Source organism: Oncorhynchus tshawytscha, linkage group LG05, assembly GCF_018296145.1.
Source record: "Oncorhynchus tshawytscha isolate Ot180627B linkage group LG05, Otsh_v2.0, whole genome shotgun sequence".
NCBI classification, from domain to species: Eukaryota; Metazoa; Chordata; class Actinopteri; order Salmoniformes; family Salmonidae; genus Oncorhynchus; species Oncorhynchus tshawytscha.
In genome coordinates this window covers 24,506,705-24,528,135 of record NC_056433.1, presented here as the reverse complement: position 1 = coordinate 24,528,135, position 21,431 = coordinate 24,506,705, and the positions used below count along the sequence as shown (strand labels likewise).

The following is a 21,431-nucleotide window of genomic DNA, read 5'->3' as shown; positions in this document are numbered from 1 at the left end:
TTTCCTCCTAACCGCCTAGGTTAGTTTATGTCTACCATATCTCCTCTCTAACAGTCCTCTTTCCCTTTCTCCCTAACCGCCTAGGTTAGTTTATGTCTACCATATCTCCTCTCTAACAGTCCTCTTTCCCTTTCCTCCTAACCGCCTAGGTTAGTTTATGTCTACCATATCTCCTCTCTAACAGTCCTCTTTCCCTTTCCTCCTAACCGCCTAGGTTAGTTTATGTCTACCATATCTCCTCTCTAACAGTCCTCTGTCTTTCTCTAATCTCTTTATTCCTAGCCCTGTCATGAGGTTCAGTTGGGCCTTACATCAGTGACTGCTGTCCACAGAAAGCAGTCAAAATCTACCCCACCATGACCTGATGGCTCTGTGGATGACACAGTGACACAGTGCCACTGCTGTCACAACCCCTGCCTGGCCCTGGCCATTAAAACTGCAGTGACTCCCTGCTGTCACCTTGAATCAAGGGCACAACTGGTTGCCGTGGTTCCCCCCTAAATCAGATCTATGGTGAGGCCTGTCATCACCTTGACAATAGTCTGTCTGTGGAGCTGCAGCAACCTCAGTAGTTGTTCTGTTGAAAGGCATATTGTGCACAGTGCGGGCATGCACACACGCACACACACACACGCACACACACACAGCTCAGTTTACTCTCTACGCCATACCATATGAGCTACTAAACAGCATCGCTATATCCTTATGTCCACATCAATATCTGGCCATAAAAATCCATACCCTCACACAAGAGGCCGGAAAATGATAATACAAGTTAATGATAATATGGAGGTTCATGGCAAATAGCCTCTAGATAGCATGCTAGTTGCACTAGTCAACAGCATTGATGATGTGAGAGTAGAGTTATCCTAATGGTTTGATGGAGAAGTCTCTGTTTTAATGAGGCATAACAGTGGGCAGGCAGGCGAAGCTAGCTAGCTAATTACAGAGAGATCTCTCACCCACACTGACAGTCGGCCTAATTGGTGGAGGTGGCCGGTCGTCTCGGCAGCGAGGAGAGGTAAGCAGCAGCAGAACACGTGGTCGACAGCCTCTGAGGTAGAAACCTGTGTCTTGTTGACACACTAATAGATGGGAACAAGCCGGCCATAGCAGAGTTTTTATCTCCAGTCCTGAGAGAGGAGCATGAAATCACTTCAATTTCTCTGAGATGAGGAGAAGGGAACTGTGTGTCAGTCAGGTGCCATGATGTGAATGGTGAATGGGGCACAGTGCTCCCTAGTGTTGGAGAAAGGAAGGGTCACCTTTTGTGTCCTCAGTGTGGAAGTGTAGCTTGGTTTAGGGATGATGAGTTGGGATATGGTGGTGCCGTGAGGTGAGGTGAGACCAACAATGGTGGATGAATAAAGATAGTTCACTCAGGCCGTTTACCATTGAAAAAATGGTCAGTTCTGGTCTGCTTAACATGGGTGGATCTTCCATAGACACCAATGTGATAGCAGCTGGGTCTGGTCTGCGTAGTTCATTGACTGTAAGGTAACCAGACAAAACCAGGGAGTGGGATATCTCGCTTCCTCTTCCGTCTCTGCTGAGACTTTGTGTCCGAACTCAGTTTGCTTGACATATAAGACTACGATAGAACAACCTGATCTGGTTTTACAGTGATTATACCAGGAGGACATACAAGAATTTCAATGCAAATATTCTGTCTAAAACATATGGTAAAAATAACATCTAGAATGTTTACTAATTTGGTCCCCATGGCAATGCGCCAGTTGCAATATAGATCAAAACAGATGAAAAGGAAGAATCTATAAACGGAAGTATTTTATGTGTACCTTTTCAAGTTAAGCAAAGTGTACACTGACAAGGGGGACTCTCCAGGGTTTGCAAACAGATATGGAATATTAGAGAGAATGAGAAGCAATTTGCTGCCATTTAGAAATGACTGGAGATCAAAGACATGCATATTACATCTGAAATGAAAACATCTGCTACTGTACCTCAGCATATTGCTTCAGCCCAGGCCATCTGATTCCAAACCAATACTAACCCCTCAACCCTAGCCTAGAACTAGGTCCAGCTTGATATTTCATTTCCTACACCATCATTTACTGAAATAAACTGAGATGGCAACGACTGTTGTTATTAGACTTGTTATTAGACTTGTTATTGACAGCCATCCATCTATTGGGGGTATGGGTCACTTTTGTTGATCTACTTCCTAGTGGTCCTAGCAGAGGAAGGTCAGTGGAGGGAGACCCCACTGAGTGAAGTGCCCCAGTGTCCCAAACTCCTCCCCTCTCTCACTCCCTCCATCTCTCTTTAACCCTCTACCCTCCCCCTTCCACCATTGCACTCTCCCTTTCCTTCTCTCTCTCTCACTCCCTCCATCTCTCTTTATCCCTCTACCCTCCCCCTTCCACCATTGCACTCTCCCTTTCCTTCTCTCTCTCTCACTCCCTCCATCTCTCTTTATCCCTCTACCCTCCCCCTTCCGCTATTGCACTCTCCCTTTCCTTCTCTCTCTCTCACTCCCTCCATCTCTCTTTATCCCTCTACCCTCCCCCTTCCGCTATTGCACTCTCCCTTTCCTTCTCTCTCTCTCACTCCCTCCATCTCTCTTTATCCCTCTACCCTCCACCTTCCGCTATTGCACTCTCCCTTTCCTTCTCTCTCTCTCACTCCCTCCATCTCTCTTTAACCCTCTACACTCCCCCTTCCGCCATTGCACTCTCCCTTTCCTTCTCTCTCTCTCACTCCCTCCATCTCTCTTTATCCCTCCCCGACTCCCCCATTACGAACCCAGCTGTCAGTCAGAGCAAGCTTTATTAACCCCTTGCCTGACCTCCATTTCATTATGCCGGGGTCAACAGCTGATTAAAACGCAGCCGAGGTGCCTCTCTACAGATGACCTACAACCCCAACCAAACCCCGCTTCATTAGGACTGCCTGGACCAATCACAGAGCTCGAGTGGTAGAACTGGGGTGGGCAGGAGGGTTGGGCCCTCCTCTGTTTCCATGGCAACAGGGCCGTGCTGCTAGGTTTGTGGTGCGGAGCAGATGTCTCAGCAGGGGGACAGCAGACAATGGAAGAAGACGAGAGGACGGGAGGAGGACAAAGAGGCAGCATGGCCAGCAGAGGGAGTGTGTGAGCGTGTTGGTATTGTCTGTGAGTCTGAGTGTGTGTAGCACACTTTGGCAGAGTAGTGAATGTGTAAGCAGAGGCTGCCACTTTGTGAACATAAACACAGCCAACAATAGCAAATGCTAGAGCAAAATAAACAGGTTTTCAGGTAAGTGCTGTGGCATTGTCTCAGACCCGTGACCAGGGGGACATTAGTGGCAAATGGCCTCCTTTCAGCCGAGACAAAACACAGCGAGACGAGCTCCGCTCACAGATGATATGATTGTCACGGTAGACGAGATGTGAACCGGAGAATAAATTAGACCCCCTCCACAACCAACCGACGCAAATGTCAAAATTCACAGAGGGAGACCACATACACGCACCCAGTAAATGTGTGTTTCATAACACCAGCAAACAGCATAGAAACTAACAATACAACATAAACTGTATCAGCTCATCATGTGCTACTAAACTGGAGAAATGAAATGATGATTTTCCCTTTATACGTCTGAAACACCTTCAAATGATCTACTCCAGATAGATAGATAGTAGAGGTAGACAGTGTGGGTGTGTGGCAGGCTGCATAGAGAGTGCCATTATATTAGTTATAACCTAATGCACATAACGTCCCAACACAGACGCTTGCAAATATAAATGAAATCATCCACAATGTGCAGGCCAAAATGAGTTGTGGTAATAACGGCTGTGTTGAAAAGGAGATACTGACAGTAGCCAATATAAGGCCTCTTCTGCAGTGGCTGCTAGACTGTGGTCCCTGACTGCAAGGGTAAATGGGGCTCAATTTTGATGAGAGAGGGGTAGAGGAACAGGGGATGGGATGGAGGGAGGGGTAGAGGAACGGGGGATGGGATGGAGGGAGGGGTAGAGGAACGGGGGATGGGATGGAGGGAGGGGTAGAGGAACGGAGGATGGGATAGAGGGGTAGAGGAACGGGGGGATGGGATGGAGGGAGGGGTAGAGGAATGGGGGATGGGATGGAGGGACCTGGTGTACCCTTGTCATCTGTGTTATTATCCAACCATTAGGAGAGGAGAGGCTGCAGTATCTCAGCCTCCCTCCCAGTAGCTTCATCAGCCTTGTTATTATCCAGCCATTAGGAGAGGAGAGGCTGCAGTATCTCAGCCTCTCTCCCAGTAGCTTCATCAGCCTTGTTATTATCCAGCCATTAGGAGAGGAGAGGCTGCAGTATCTCAGCCTCTCTCCCAGTAGCTTCATCAGCCTTGTTATTATCCAGCCATTAGGAGAGGAGAGGCCGCAGTATCTCAGCCTCTCTCCCAGTAGCTTCATCAGCCTTGTTATTACCCAGCCATTAGGAGGAGAGGCTGCAGTATCTCAGCCTCTCTCCCAGTAGCTTCATCAGCCTTGTTATTACCCATCCATTAGGAGAGGAGAGGCTGCAGTATCTCAGCCTCCCTCCCAGTAGCTTCATCAGCCTTGTTATTATCCAGCCATTAGGAGAGGAGAGGCTGCAGTATCTCAGCCTCTCTCCCAGTAGCTTCATCAGCCTTGTTATTACCCAGCCATTAGGAGAGGAGAGGCTGCAGTATCTCAGCCTCTCTCCCAGTAGCTTCATCAGCCTTGTTATTATCCAGCCATTAGGAGAGGAGAGGCTGCAGTATCTCAGCCTCCCTCCCAGTAGCTTCATCAGCCTTGTTATTATCCAGCCATTAGGAGAGGAGAGGCCGCAGTATCTCAGCCTCTCTCCCACTAGCTTCATCAGCCTTGTTATTATCCAGCCATTAGGAGAGGAGAGGCTGCAGTATCTCAGCCTCCCTCCCAGTAGCTTCATCAGCCTTGTTATTATCCAGCCATTAGGAGAGGAGAGGCCGCAGTATCTCAGCCTCTCTCCCAGTAGCTTCATCAGCCTTGTTATTATCCAGCCATTAGGAGAGGAGAGGCCGCAGTATCTCAGCCTCTCTCCCACTAGCTTCATCAGCCTTGTTATTATCCAGCCATTAGGAGAGGAGAGGCCGCAGTATCTCAGCCTCTCTCCCAGTAGCTTCATCAGCCTTGTTATTACCCATCCATTAGGAGAGGAGAGGCTGCAGTATCTCAGCCTCTCTCCCAGTAGCTTCATCAGCCTTGTTATTACCCAGCCATTAGAAGAGGAGAGGCTGCAGTATCTCAGCCTCTCTCCCAGTAGCTTCATCAGCCTTGTTATTACCCAGCCATTAGAAGAGGAGAGGCTGCAGTATCTCAGCCTCCCTCCCAGTAGCTTCATCAGCCTTGTTATTATCCAGCCATTAGGAGAGGAGAGGCTGCAGTATCTCAGCCTCTCTCCCAGTAGCTTCATCAGCTGGAGGCAGCACTCCATGAAGGAACAAATCCAACCAAAATGCTGCCCCTCCTCCTCCTACTCTCCTCCTCCGTTCCTCCACCTCCTCCGTCTCCGTGGGAGTACACTCTAACTCCCCGTCTGGCTTCGACACCCCAACCCTGGCCCATGAAGCTGCATGGAGTGGTATGTTAGCCAGATGAATAGCCCACTGCAGGTCAGGTACAGTGGAAGAAAAGTGGGGAATGGAGTGAAAGTGGTAAGCAAACAGAGAAAATGTGTATGTTGGCAGCAACTGAATATCTTCTTGTTTCTATTGAAGGAAAAGTTAACTATTTAATGTAACTAACCTGATATGAAATGTATTGAATAGCTCCAAGGTTGATATTTCAGGACTGTACATGAAATGGTTCTCAACTCAACTGTCTATGTATGCTCTGTTCTGCCGATGAAGAGGTGGAGCATTGCTCATCCAGACGGATCTGACGCACCTTTCCCTCGTCTTGTCTCCTCGCTGCACAAAGACAGTATGGCAGAACTTCATCTGAATACAGCAGCTCAACAATAGAACAACGAAGGTGTCCAGACACTCAAGGTCATCTCATCGACACTCTCCAATGAGAGATTCAACTGTCAATAGATACAGGGACACGTCTTTATCCATTACTTGTCTAACATCCTGTGGTTGACATACCTCAGCTTCCATAGGAGAGAAGGGCCGGCTAAATGGAGAGCGAGGCAAGGGCGGAAATCAGGTCACAGAAAGTGGTTACAGAAGTAATCAAGACAAGAGAGAAGAGAGAGAAGAGAGAGAGAGAGAGGAAGAGAGAGTAAGCAAACAGAGAAAAGAGAGAGAAGAGAGAGCAGAGAGAAAGAGAGAGAGAGAGAGAGAGAGGAGAGAGAAGAGAGAGAGAGAGAGAGAGAGAGAGAAGAGAGAGAGAAGAGAGAGAGAGAGAGAAGAGAGAGAGAAGAGAGAGAGAAGAGAGAGAGAGAAGAGAAGAGAGAGAGAGAGAGAGAGAAGAGAAGAGAGAGAGGAGAGAGAAGAGAGAGAGAAGAGAGAGAGAGAGAGAAGAGAGAGAGAAGAGAGAGAGAGAGAGAGAGAGAGAGAGAGAGAGAAGAGAGAGAGAGAGAGAGAGAGAGAGAAGAGAGAGAGAAGAGAGCAGTACGGTTGTAGCCACCGGAGGGAGAGAGAAGGAGAGAGAAGAAGGAAAGACCAGCCTAGCTCCATTGTAAGCTCATGTTTTCTTTCTTCCTCTATCTGTCTCTCCCTTCTTCTGGAAGCCATGCATGCAGCAGTGTTGGGGAGGGTGGGGTCTAGTGCGGTAAAGCTGCTCCACATAGCGTTGCACCACAGAGATTCTGCTGTTCCTCCCCTCCTGTTTTCTCCTCTCACTAGGGGAATCAGTGGCAGCATGCAATCCCTCTCCATTAAACATATGCATTATGCAGGTGGGGTAGGCTGCCTGGCTTTATGCATGTTCCCTGTAAGGTGACAGGAATGGAACCTGGACTGATGCTCGTTGGAAGCAAGCATTTAATGTGACTGGGGGCGTTGTCTATCTCAATGTAAAGCTGGTATAATGTGTTCTGGTATGGGCCGTATGGGATTTTCTGTATTTATTTATTCGGGGGAAAAGGATTTTCTTTCACATCCAGCTTTTGTTTCTACGGCTTGAACCTCTGGAGAGAACTGATTATTGAGTTGATGTGACTCCCACACACGGAAACTTTACTTTACCTTCTGATAGTCGTCTTTGGAGGCCAGAGCCTGCTCAAGCTGCTCCTGTGTGTATGTGTAGATGGCTGATCGATAGGTCGTTCCAACATCGTTGCCCTGGCGCATTCCTGACAATGACAGAGAGAAGGCAATGTTGTCTAACTGTTAGAGAATTTACTGGACTAAAGAAAACACTTTTCACTCAATATAGAGGAACATAAACAAAGGACACATCACACAGAGACACACACACAACCACACTCAGACAGACAAACAAACAAAGGGTTATATATAAACAAAGAAAGAAACGTCCTCTCACTGTCAACTGCGATTATTTTCAGCAAACTTGTGTAAATATTTGTATGAACATAAGATTCAACAACTGAGACATAAACTGAACAAGTTCCACACACGTGACTAACAAAGGAGGGGTCAACATCAAAAGTCAACAGTCAGTATCTGGTGTGGCCACCAGCTGCATTAAGTACTGCAGTGCATCTCCTCCTCATGGACTGCACCAGCTATGCCAGATCTTGCTGTGAGATGTTACCCCACTCTTCCACCAATACACCTGCAGGTTCCCGGACATTTCTGGGGGTGAATGGCCCTAGCCCTCACCCTCCGATCCAACAGGTCCCAGACATGCTCAATGGGATTGAGATCCGGGTTCTTTGCTGGCCATGGCAGAACACTGACATTCCTGTCTTGCAGGAAATCACGCACAGAATGAGCAGTATGGCTGGTGGCACTGTCATGCTGGAGGGTTGTGTCAGGATGTGCCTGCAGGAAGGGTACCACATGAGGGAGGAGGATGTCTTCCCTCCACCTCCAAATCGATCCAACTCAAGAGCGTAGGCCTCGGTGTAACGCTCATTCCTTCAAAGATAAACGCGAATCCGACCATCACCCCTGGTGAGACAAACCGCGATTCATCAGTGAAGAGCACTTTTTGCCAGTCCTGTCTGGTCCAGCCACGGTGGGTTTGTGCCCATAGGCGACGTTGTTGCCGGTGATGTCTGGTGAGGTCCTGCATTACAACAGGCCTAAAAGCCCTTAGTCCAGTCTCTCTCAGCCTATTGCGGACAGTCTGAGCACTGATGGAGGGATTGTGCGTTCCTGGTGTAACTCGAGCAGTTGTTGTTGCCATCCTGTACCTGTCCCGCAGGTGTGATGTTCAGATGCACCAATCCTGTGCAGGTGTTGTTACACGTGGTCTGCCACTGCGAGGACGATCAGCTGTCCGTCCTGTCTCCCTGTAGAACTGTCTTAGGCGTCTCACAGTACGGACATTGCAAATTATTGCCCTGGCCACATCTGCAGTCCTCATGCCTCCTTGCAGCATGCCTAAGGCACATTCACGCTGATGAGCAGGGACCCTGGGCATCTTTCTTTTGGTGTTTTTCAGTAGAAAGGCCTCTTTAGTGTCCTAAGTTTTCATAACTGTAACTTTAATTGCCTACCATCTGTAAGCTGTTAGTGTCTTAATGACTGTTCCACAGTTGCATGTTCATTAATTGTGTATGGTTCATTGAACAAGCATTGGAAACAGTGTTTAAACCCTTTACAATGAAGATCTGTGAAGTTATTTTGTTTTTTTACAAATGATCTTTGAAAGACAGGTTCCTGAAAAAGGAACTTTTGCTGAGTTTAAATATAAGGGGACCTAAGCTGAGATCATTTCCTTTGCCAACCAACCAGCAGACGGTGCTTGCTCTGACAGGCTCGTCTTATGAACCAAACTCACAATCAACCCTGTCTGTCTGGGGAAAACTACCTGGAGATGAAACCAGACCAACCGCGCTGTAATTTCAATCAAAGTACAGTTCACCTTGATCCATATATAGAAACGGATACAGATACTGCCTGCCTCTATGTAATTATTCTGTTTCTGGGAGCGGAGAGTGAGCTGTGAAGACACACAGTGAACCACACTGATTTTGTTCCCTGACAAAAGCTCCCATTCAAACACGCAATCATTGGCTAGGTGTTAGAGGACACATTTAGTCATACTGTTGATAGTAGTGTCCTGTCACAATCACATGGAATATGACAGTGAGTCTTATGATATGAGAATCAGTAGGTGTACCTCATCTAGCACCACTGGGCCTGTGAGCAGCACTTCAGAGAGTACTTGGCCTTAGTCTCTATCTGAACCTTCCTGAATATTACATCCACTTTGGGAATGAGGACTAAACTACAGCGGGAAGATATACAGGTACATTGTATTCACTGAGTATAACAAACATTTGGAACACCTTCCTAATATTGAGTTTGCACCCCTTTTGCCCTCAGAACAGCCCAATTCATTGGTGTATGGATTCTACAAGGTGTTGAAAGCGTTTCATAGGGATGCTGGCCCATGTTGACTCCAATGCTTCCCGCAGTTGTGTCAAGTCGATTGGATGTCCTTTGGGTGGTGTACCATTCGTGATACACAGGGGAAACTGTTGAGCGTGAAAAACCCAGCAGCGTTGTAGTTCTTGACACACTCAAACCGGTGCACCTGGCACCTACTACCATACCCTGTTCAAAGGTACTTCAATCTTTTGTCTTGCCCATTCCCCCTCTGAATGACACGCATACACAATCCATGTCTCAATTATCTCAAGGCATAAAAATCCTTATTTAACCTGTCTCCTCCTCTTCATCTACACTGGTTGAAGTGGATTTAACAGCTGACATCAATAAGGGATCATAGCGTTCACCCGGATTCTCTTGGTCTGTCTATGTCATAGAAACAGCAGGTGTTCTTAATGTTTTGTACACTCAGTGTGGGTAATGCATTATGGATACATATTTGATTTAATCAGGATCTTTCTTTGAGCCCACCATATCAAACCATCAAATCTAAAATAGCATCTTTGAAAAAGTTGAATGGAGGAAATGAACAGTTATATTCTGCACGCTATGTGCAACAGCAGTATTCTGGAGCCAAACCACTCCGGAAGTAGGTCATGATTCATGACACTGAAGTGACCTGAGAATGATAACGTAGTACTGTCAACAGTGTGGAAGAAAGTCACCAACAATGTGTCTCATACTGTGTGTATTCTACTCTGGGTCATACTGTGTGTATTCTACTCTGGGTCATATTGTGTGTATTCTACTCTGGGTCATACTGCATGTATTCTACTCTGGGTCATACTATGTGTATTCTACTCTGGGTCATATTGTGTCTATTCTACTCTGGGTCATATTGTGTGTATTCTACTCTGGGTCATACTGTGTGTATTCTACTCTGGGTCATACTGTGTGTATTCTACTCTGGGTCATACTGTGTGTATTCTACTCTGGGTCATACTGTGTGTATTCTACTCTGGGTCATATTGTGTGTATTCTACTCTGGGTCATACTGTGTGTATTCTACTCTGGGTCATACTGTGTGTATTCTACTCTGGGTCATACTGTGTGTATTCTACTCTGGGTCATACTGTGTGTATTCTACTCTGGGTCATATTGTGTGTATTCTACTCTGGGTCATACTGCATGTATTCTACTCTGGGTCATACTATGTGTATTCTACTCTGGGTCATATTGTGTCTATTCTACTCTGGGTCATATTGTGTGTATTCTACTCTGGGTCATACTGTGTGTATTCTACTCTGGGTCATACTGTGTGTATCTTCTTCTCCACTGTGTGTCATTGTGTGTGTGTGTTTAAGGTTGTCCAGAGGTTGGGCTGGCCAGCGGAGTTGACGTGCCTGAGGTGAGGAGGGGTCAGGGCTAACACAGAGAGGCACATTTCTCTGGGGCCGTGTGTACCCTGTGGACTCACACACACTCACACAGGGTCAACAAGGGCCAAATTAAACACACACTCACAGCGCTGTGTGTGATTAGGTCACACACTCCAGGCACCTCTCTGGGTGGAGCGTGACTCTCTCTCTCTCTCCTTCCCTCCCTTCCTCCCTTCCTTCATTCCATAGAACCCTGATTGTAGGCGCTCAAAATGGCGGACTCATCATTTTGCTATGGATAGCTTCGGGCCGATAGAAAGCAGTATAGACTTGGTTTAAACTACGGCACGTTGTTTGGAAATACTGTAGTTGTATATAACAGAGGTGTCTGTGTGTGGATGGGGTTTTACCTTGAGTTGGGTTGTGGCTCTCCCAAAACACCTTGAGCAGTTTGGAGAAACTTGTCTTCTCTGGCTCCCAGACCACCCGGACAACCTCAGTGTGACCTGTTCTACCTGAAGGAGACAGCAGAAGACAGGAGAGATGGGGAGGTTAGGAGAAATAGGCAGAAAGTTGCCCCAATCCACTGGTCCAGGATCAGATATTTCCTTATCCCTCTGGTTAAGATTAGGAGTGGTTTATGATAATCTCATTCTAGCTCTGTGGATAAGTAACCTTGTGTTTTATATCAACTCACTAGAAGCAGCGAAAAGCCTGACTGTGAGTGTCTCTTGTTCTCCAGTCCAGTCGTGAGCTGCTGTCCTGGAGGAGTTCTGAATGTTTTAACCAAGAAGAGATCCCCTCTGGCCCAGGGCTCTGGAGGTACAGTAGGAGTGTCCTCCAACCACGCAAGCTGGAGACCCAGGATGGGCTGATTGGATAGAGCTGTTTGGAGAACTCTTTCATTCACTCTTCCACTTCTACCTCCTCCTTTCTCTTTCTGTCTTCTCATCCCCTACTTTGTCTCATCTCGCTCCCCACACTCGCTTCCTCCCTCACTGGCAGTTGAATGTCTAGTGCCGAGGGACATTCACAAAAGTTCACATCTCAATATGACCGAGTAAAACAGTGTTTCATATAACGGGCCGCTCTTCTATTCCTAATTCAAGACATTTCTAGCGAGATTACTTTATTCCACTGAGATTGGTGTGTGTTTAATATCACCTCATAAGGCTGTGTTCTCCACTATGTGCAGCACATCTACAGCTGGGATATTAAAAAAGTAATAAGAACTAACCTGTAGGGTCACTCTCATTACAGACTGACGCTACAGAGGAACTGTACAATAAACCTGATGGAAGAACACAGTGATGTCCTGGAGACAGGAGGAGGAACAAGTGAGTACATGGGGCACAACTGATATGGTGTATAATTTTGTGCACACACACACACACACACACACACACGAGCGCATGCACAGTTGATTGCACAGACGCACGCTCAGATTCAGGAATCAATTTTCTCCCTCCCTCTACCATTCTCTCTCTCTGTAAACAATTATTTCTTTTAAATCCATCCTTTCATTGTCTCTCTTTCAGCCTCTCTTTATTTCTCCTTTCTCCTCCATCCGGTGGCTCCCTCGCTCAGCTGGTGGGCCTGGCAGTGGAGCTGTGTGTTCAGGGTGAGCTGAAGGACGCCAGAGACACACACACACACACACACACACACACACACACACACACACACACACACACACACACACACACACACACACACACACACACACACACACACACACACACACACACACACACACACACACACACACACACACACACACAGCCATCATCCGCTGGCAGCTCAGGGGAAGATGGGCAACACGGCTGCCAGCATGAGGCTCAGCAGAAGTCAGAAGTCCATATGCCACCACTCTCTGCATCCCACTGCACTATATGCATGGGCTGGAGCAAAGAATATGTTACACTCTTTTGTATTCAGATTTGTTTTTCAAATGTGATTGACTGTGATTCACCAACTATGGTGTTCAAAGACAATGAGGACTTGTGACCTCCAGCCCTGTATTCATGTACTGCCCTGTCCTATTTTCTACTGTACACATCCCTCATCCAAATGGTGCTTTCCTCCATTATCTCTCTGTTTCTCTGTCTTTGTGGCAGTTGTCTGTTCAATACATTCCTGCAACCCCTAATCCCTTGTTAACACAGGATCCCGTTCCAATCTGCACACTGCAGACGCTCTGCTGGGATTAGGGGAAGGAGGAAGGGGTACAGTTATCGTTCTACAGCCACACAGGGCACAAACCCCCTCTCATTGATCTGCAGCCCCAGAAGCAGTGAGTAACAGTCAGTAACAGTTAATAGCAGTCAGTAGCAGTCAGTAACAGTCAGTAACAGTCAGTAACAGTCAGACAGTTAGTAGCAGTCAGTAGCAGTCAGTAACAGTCAGTAGCAGTCAGTAGCAGTCAGTAGCAGTCAGACACAGTCAGTAGCCGTTAGTAGCAGTCAGTAGCAGTTAGTAGCAGTCAGTAACAGTCAGACACAGTCTGTACCAGTCAGTAACAGTCAGACACAGTCAGTAGCAGTCAGTAACAGTCAGTAACAGTCAGTAACAGTCAGACACAGTCAGTAACAGTCAGTAGCAGTTAGTAGCAGTCAGTAGCAGTCAGACACAGTCAGTAGCAGTTAGTAGCAGTTAGTAGCAGTCAGTAGCAGTCAGACACAGTCAGTAACAGTTAATAGCAGTCAGTAGCAGTCAGTAACAGTCAGTAACAGTTAGTAGCAGTCAGTAGAAGTCAGACACAGTCAGTAACAGTTAGTAGCAGTCAGTAGCAGTCAGACACAGTCAGTAACAGTTAGTAGCAGTCAGACACAGTCAGTAACAGTTAGTAGCAGTCAGTAGCAGTCAGACACAGTCAGTAACAGTTAGTAGCAGTCAGTAGCAGTCAGTAACAGTTAGTAGCAGTCAGTAACAGTCAGTAACAGTTAGTAGCAGTCAGTAGCAGTCAGACACAGTCAGTAACAGTTAGTAGCAGTCAGTAAGTCAGTAACAGTCAGACACAGTCAGTAGCAGTCAGACACAGTCAGTAACAGTTAGTAGCAGTCAGACACAGTCAGTAACAGTCAGACTCAGTCAGTAGCAGTCAGACAGTCAGTAACAGTTAGTAGCAGTCAGACACAGTCAGTAACAGTTAGAGCAGTCAGTAACAGTCAGTAACAGTCAGTAACAGTTAGTAGCAGTCAGTAGCAGTCAGTAACAGTGAGTAGCAGTCAGTAACAGTCAGTAACAGTCAGTAACAGTCAGACACAGTCAGTAACAGTTAATAGCAGTCAGTAGCAGTCAGACACAGTCAGTAACAGTTAGTAGCAGTCAGACACAGTCAGTAGCAGTCAGTAGCAGTCAATAGCAGTCAGTAACAGCCAGTAACAGTCAATAGCAGTCAGTAACAGTCAGTAGCAGTCAGTGGCAGTCAGTAACAGTCAGTAACAGTCAATAGCAGTCAGTAACAGTCAGTAGCAGTCAGTAGCAGTCAGTAACAGTCAGTAACAGTCAATAGCAGTCAGTAACAGTCAGTAGCAGTCAGTAGCAGTCAGTAACAGTCAATAGCAGTCAGTAGCAGTCAGTAGCAGTCAGTAGCAGTCAGTAGCGGTCGTAAAAGTCAGTAGCAGTCAGTAAAAGTCAGTAACAGTCAATAGCAGTCAGTAGCAGTCAGTAGCCGTCAATAGCATTCAGTAACAGTCAGTAGCAGTCAGTAAGTCAGTAGCAGTCAGTAAGTCAGTAACAGTCAGTAGCATCCAGTAAGTCAGTAACAGTCAATAGCAGTCAGTAGCAGTCAGTAGCATCCAGTAAGTCAGTAACAGTCAGTAGCAGTCAATAACAGTCAGTAGCATCCAGTAAGTCAGTAACAGTCAATAGCAGTCAGTAACAGTCAGTAGCATCCAGTAAGTCAGTAACAGTCAGTAGCAGTCAATAACAGTCAGTAGCATCCAGTAAGTCAGTAGCAGTCAGTAACAGTCAGTAGCAGTCAGTAGCAGTCAGTAACATTCAATAACAGTCAGTAACAGTCAGTAGCATCCAGTAAGTCAGTAGCAGTCAGTAGCAGTCAGTAACAGTCAGCAACAGTCAATAGAAGTCAGTAGCATTCAATAACAGTCAATAGCAGTCAGTAGCAGTCAGTAGCATTCAATAACAGTCAGTAACAGTCAGTAGCATCCAGTAAGTCAGTAGCAGTCAGTAGCAGTCAGTCACAGTCAATAGCAGTCAGTAACAGCCAGTAAGTCAATAGCAGTCAGTAGCAGTCAGTAGCAGTCAGTAACAGTCAGTAGCAGTCAGTAGCAGTCAGGAACAGTCAGTAGCAGTCAATAGCAGTCAGTAGCAGTCAAGCAGCAGTCAGTAGCAGTCAGTAGCAGTCAGTAACAGTCAGTAACAGTCAGTAGCAGTCAGTAACAATCGTAAAAGTCAGTAGCAGTCAGTAACAGTCAATAGCCATCAGTAGCAGTCAGTAACAGTCAGTAACAGTCAATAGCAGTCAGTAGCAGTCAGTAACAGTCAGTAACAGTCAATAGCAGTCAGTAGCACTTCAGTTAGTGCTAAAACGGCTGCTAGAATCCTGACTAGAACCAAAAAATGTGATCATATTACTCAGTGCTAGCCTCTCTACACTGGCTTCCTGTCAAAGCAAGGGCTGATTTCAAGGTTTTACTGCTAACCTACAAAGCATTACATGGGCTTGCTCCTACCTATCTCTCTGATTTGGTCCTGCCGTACATACCTACACGTACGCTACGGTCACAAGACGCAGGCCTCCTAATTGTCCCTAGAATTTCTAAGCAAACAGCTGGAGGCAGGGCTTTCTCTATAGAGCTCCATTTTTATGGAACGGTCTGCCTACCCATGTCAGAGACGCAAACTCGGTCTCAACCTTTAAGTCTTTACTGAAGACTCATCTCTTCAGTGGGTCATATGATTGAGTGTAGTCTGGCCCAGGAGTGTGAAGGTGAACGGAAAGGCTCTGGAGCAACACCGCCCTTGCTGTCTCTGCCTGGCCGGTTCCCCTCTTTCCACTGGGATTCTCTGCCTCTAACCCTATTACAGGGGCTGGGTCACTGGCTTACTGGGGCTCTCTCATGCCGTCCCTGGAGGGGGTGCGTCACCAGTGGGTTGATTCACTGTTGTGGTCATCCTGTCTGGGTTGGCGCCCCCTTTGGGTTGTGCCGTGGCGGAGATCTTTGTGGGCTATACTCAGCCTTGTCTCAGGATGGTAAGTTGGTGGTTGAAGATATCCCTCTAGTGGTGTGGGGGCTGTGCTTTGGCAAAGTGGGTGGGGTTATATCCTTCCTGTTTGGCCCTGTCCGGGGTGACCTCGGATGGGGCCACAGTGTCTCCTGACCCCTCCTGTCTCAGCCTCCAGTATTTATGCTGCAGTAGTTTATGTGTCGGGGGCTGGGGTCAGTTTGTTATATCTGGAGTACTTCTCCTGTCCTATTCGGTGTCCTGTGTGAATCTAAGTGTGCGTTCTCTAATTCTCTCCTTCTCTCTTTCTTTCTCTCTCTCGGAGGACCTGAGCCCTAGGACCTGAGCTCCAGGACTACCTGACATGATGACTCCTTGCTGTCCCCAGTCCACCTGGCCATGCTGCTGTTCCAGTTTCAACTGACCTGAGCCCTAGGACCATGCCCCAGGACTACCTGACATGATGACTCCTTGCTGTCCCCAGTCCACCTGGCCATGCTGCTGCTCCAGTTTCAACTTCCACCTGACTGTGCTGCTGCTCCAGTTTCAACTGTTCTGCCTTATTATTATTCGACCATGCTGGTCATTTATGAACATTTGAACATCTTGGCCATGTTCTGTTATAATCTCCACCCGGCACAGCCAGAAGAGGACTGGCCACCCCACATAGCCTGGTTCCTCTCTAGGTTTCTTCCTAGGTTTTGGCCTTTCTAGGGAGTTTTTCCTAGCCACCGTGCTTCTACACCTGCATTGCTTGCTGTTTGGGGTTTTAGGCTGGGTTTCTGTACAGCACTTTGAGATATCAGCTGATGTACGAAGGGCTATATAAATAAATTTGATTTGATTTGATTTGAGTAGCAGTCAGTAACAGTCAGTAACAGTCAATAGCAGTCAGTAGCAGTCAGTAACAGTCAGTAGCAGTCAGTAACAGTCAGTAACAGTCAGTAGCCGTCAGTAGCAGTCAGTAGCCGTCAATAGCATTCAGTAACAGTCAGTAACAGTCAGTAGCAGTCAGTAACAGTCAGTAGCCATCAATAACAGTCAGTAGCTGTCAGTAGCAGTCAGTAACCACCAGTAGCCGCCAGCAGCATTCAGTAACAGTCAATAGCAGTCAGTAGCAGTCAGTAACAGTCAGTAGTCATCAGTAGCAGTCAGCAACATTCAGTAACAGTCAGTAGCAGTCAGTAGCAGTCAATAGCAGTCAGTAACAATCAGTAACAGTCAGCAGCATTCAGTAGCAGTCAGTAACAGTCAGTAGCAGTCAGTAACAGTAATGAGCAGTCAGTAACAGTCAATAGCAGTCAGTAACAGTCAATAGCAGTCAATAGCAGTCAGTAGCCGTCAGTAGTAGTTAATAGCCGTCAGGAGTTGTCAGTAACAGTCAGAAACAGTCAGAAACTTTCAGTAACAGTCAGTAACATCTTGTAACAGTCAGTAGCAGTGAGTGGCAGTCAGTGAGCTGAGGCAGGATTTCAGCACCACCGGATGGACAGCTACCCACAGTACCCCGCATTCTACATTCTACAGGGCAGTTCCACTACTGCCAGAACAGAAAACGAATGACAACAAAACATAAATAAAATGAAACACACACATACACACACAGTCTCACACACACACACGTTTATTTTAGTATCATTGAGGGACCAAACAATTGGTTCCCATTCAAAATCTTATTTTCCCTAATCCCTAACTCCGAACCCTAACCCTTACTCCTAACCCTAATTGTAATACTAACCCTAAACCTAACCCCTATGCCTAAAATAGTCTGTTTCCTTGTGGGGACCGGCAAAATGTCCCCACTTGTCCAAATTTTACTTGCTTTTACTATCCTTGTGAGGATTTCTGGTCCCCACAAGGATAGTAAAACCAGAAACACACACACACACACACACACACTGCCGAGGGCCCAGCCAAGTTTGTGAAGGTCAGTGCTGGTCATGAGGGTTCAGACACCCAGCAGGGTTTTATGATGTTACCTCCTATACCCAGAAAACTACATTCACACTGAGAGCAAAATCTAATTTCCTAAATCCTAAATCCCTCAAAGCAGGATGGAGATACAGTGGGTGCATCTAAAAATAACACAGAGACAGCTGACAGTGTTTGGATAATGCCCCAAAACACCCAACTCCCATTATCGCAACGAAAGGAAAACTGTAGAGAGCAAGTTCACTGTCTGAACCACGTCGACTTTCTTCCACCGCTGATTTGGATTCTAATTTCCAAACCTATTTTTTATTCTCCATTTCAATAGACAGCTCAAAATGACACCTACTGTAGCTGCTGTGTTACTAAGAGGAGGGAGGCAGAATGAGGACATCCATCACAGAACCATAGAGCTACTGTAGTGATGCTCCTCCTGGTGGATTTCTCTTTTTTGATCCTTCGATGTCGGCTCTTCCTATCATTGTGAAGCAGAATTCACCAAGCGTTGGATTGTTCACCCACTAATAGGGAACGTGAGCTGGGTTTAGACCGTCGTGAGACAGGTTAGTTTTACCCTACTAGTCACACACTGCACACAAACTTAGAAAGTAGAATACAGACAGATACTGGTGTGTACCAAACAATGGCCTTACACACACTCCTTAACTGTCAGGATCATTAAACACACAAACACACACACCATGCTAGACCGCAGTCAACCATTTGTGGCAACCTTTTCCCTGCTCCACTAGAAATCGGGCCTGTGGGATTCCATTGTGTTTTCATGGACAGGTTGTGAGAAAACTAAGAGCTGAATTACTGTCAATATAAACACCTCTGCTACTGACTAACTGTGTATTATTCTCCTGCTGCTGCATGTACAGTACAGTAGTATCTGATAGGAATGTAAGGACATTCATTAAATACGTGTAGAAGTCGATTTAACATGAGGAGATGATCAACATGTGCATCATTTATGAGGCTGGATAGTGTGTTACGCACACGGAGTGTGGAGGGCGGCTTATGACACACAATAGTCAAAATAGTGAATTATTGTGAGCACGCTGTTTGTTCTACAAGCATTTGGACATTGTGACAGAGTCAGGGGCATTGTTGATAGCTAGCTATGTTGAGTGGTACCTGTGCAGGTCTCTTCGTAGGTGGGGTTGGGGGTGAGGCCTCCAGCATAGCCCACTTGGGTGGAGTAGACCCCCTTCTGCTTCCAGAACTTCCTCTCTGCTCCCCAGAAACAGCCCATCCCTTTAACACAACACACCTTAGTCAGAAAGACCCTCCCTTTAACAGAACATACTTCTGTCAGAAACAAACAGAAAGAGACCATCCCTTTAAGACAAGACAGAAAATACTTGTGACCTTGAGACATTAAGGTCACAAATGCACAGTTCTGAGATATTGAGCATCAAAGTTTTAACATTCCAGATATCAGAACTGTTTTGTTGTGAATTCTTCTTTCATATCCATTAACGTCCTCACGTACCTAAAGTGCAGAGTATCACAATCCTGAGACATTTGTAAATCAGTTTTTTTAAGGGAGTGCAATTGCAGATAGAATCTTATGGCTCTGAAATGTCCGTCTGGGTTCAGCCAGAATGTAGCTATTTGAATACATAAATGATAAAGTAACACTATATTACCAAGATAGAGTCAGAACACATCATCAAATACATTAAGACATGTATTATGGTCATCAGATGAATTGCGGTCATCACTGAACAACGATGTGACAACAACATTTACTTTCAGATTTCTTGCCTGTTGTTTTTTGCTTGTGTGCCATTATTGCTGACTAGACTAGCCCAGACCATACCTAGAGGAAGATGGCAAAGACGTGTTCTGATTAACCCGTCTGTATTTGTTCAGGTTTGTGATTGCATTGCAGATAGAACCTTATAGTGCCAAGTTTAAATGGGTTTATACAGATAGAACCTTAGTGTCAAGTTTAAATGGCTTTATACAGATAGGACCTTATAGTGCCAAGTTCAAATGGCTTTATACAGATAGAACCTTATAGTGCCAAGTTAAAATGGCTTTATACAGATAGAACCTTATAGTGCCAAGTTTAAATGAGTTTATACAGATAGAGCCTTACAGTGTCAAGTTCAAATGGGTTTATACAGATAGAACCTTACAGTGTCAAGTTCAAATGGGTTTATACAGATAGAACCTTATAGTGTCAAGTTCAAATGGGTTTATACAGATAGAACCTTAAAGTGCCAAGTTCAAATGGCTTTATACAGATAGAACCTTATAGTGCCAAGTTTAAATGGCTTTATACAGATAGAGCCTTATAGTGCCAAGTTCAAATGGGTTTATACAGATATAACCTTATAGTGCCAAGTTCAAATGGGTTTATACAGATAGAACCTTCTAGTGACAAGTTCAAATGGGTTTATAAAGATAGAACCTTATAGTGACAAGTTTAAATGGGTTTATACAGATAGAACCTTACAGTGTCAAGTTCAAATGGGTTTATACAGATAGATCCTTATAGTGCCAAGTTTAAATGGCTTTATACAGATAGAACCTTATAGTGACAAGTTTAAATGGGTTTATACAGATAGAACCTTATAGTGACAAGTTTAAATGGGTTTATACAGATAGAACCTTATAGTGCCAAGTTTAAATGAGTTTATACAGATAGGGACTTACAGTGTCAAGTTCAAATGGGTTTATACAGATAGAACCTTACAGTGTCAAGTTCAAATGGGTTTATACATAGAGAACCTTACAGTGTCAGGTTCAAATGGGTTTATACAGATAGAACCTTATAGTGCCAAGTTCAAATGGGTTTATACAGATAGAACCTTCTAGTGCCAAGTTTAAATGGCTTTATACAGATAGAACCTTATAGTGACAAGTTTAAATGGGTTTATACAGATAGAACCTTATAGTGACAAGTTTAAATGGGTTTATACAGATAGAACCTTATAGTGCCAAGTTTAAATGAGTTTATACAGATAGGGACTTACAGTGTCAAGTTCAAATGGGTTTATACAGATAGAACCTTACAGTGTCAGGTTCAAATGGGTTTATACAGATAGAACCTTATAGTGCCAAGTTCAAATGGGTTTATACAGATAGAACCTTCTAGTGACAAGTTTAAATGGGTTTATACAGATAGAACCTTATAGTGCCAAGTTTAAATGGCTTTATACAGATAGAACCTTAGAGTGCCAAGTTTAAATGGGTTTATACAGATAGGACCTTATAGTGCCAAGTTCAAATGGGTTTATACAGATAGAACCTTACAGTGTCAAGTTCTAATGGGTTTATACAGATAGAACCTTATATTGCAACGTTCAAATGGGTTTATACAGATAGAACCGTATAGTGACAAGTTCAAATGGGTTTATACAGATAGAACCTTATAGTGCCAAGTTTAAATGGCTTTATACAGATAGAACCTTACATTGTCAAGTTCAAATGGGTTTATGCAGAATAGAACCTTATAGTGCCAAGTTCAAATGGGTTTATACAGATAGAACCTTCTAGTGACAAGTTCAAATGGGT

General features: G+C 45.5%; 1 protein-coding gene across 1 annotated transcript in view; it reads right to left on the bottom strand.

The window, feature by feature from the left end:
• Window positions 1-21,431, bottom strand: part of LOC112250352 (mitochondrial peptide methionine sulfoxide reductase) — a 110,474-nt gene that overhangs the window by 16,824 nt on the left and 72,219 nt on the right. Inside the window, exons 3-5 of the mRNA XM_042321732.1 lie at window positions 19,041-19,160; window positions 11,192-11,296; window positions 7,126-7,232 (exon numbers count right to left, since the gene is read on the bottom strand). Coding sequence (XP_042177666.1) covers window positions 7,126-7,232; window positions 11,192-11,296; window positions 19,041-19,160 — 332 coding nt within the window. The remainder of the gene's footprint in view (window positions 1-7,125; window positions 7,233-11,191; window positions 11,297-19,040; window positions 19,161-21,431) is intronic.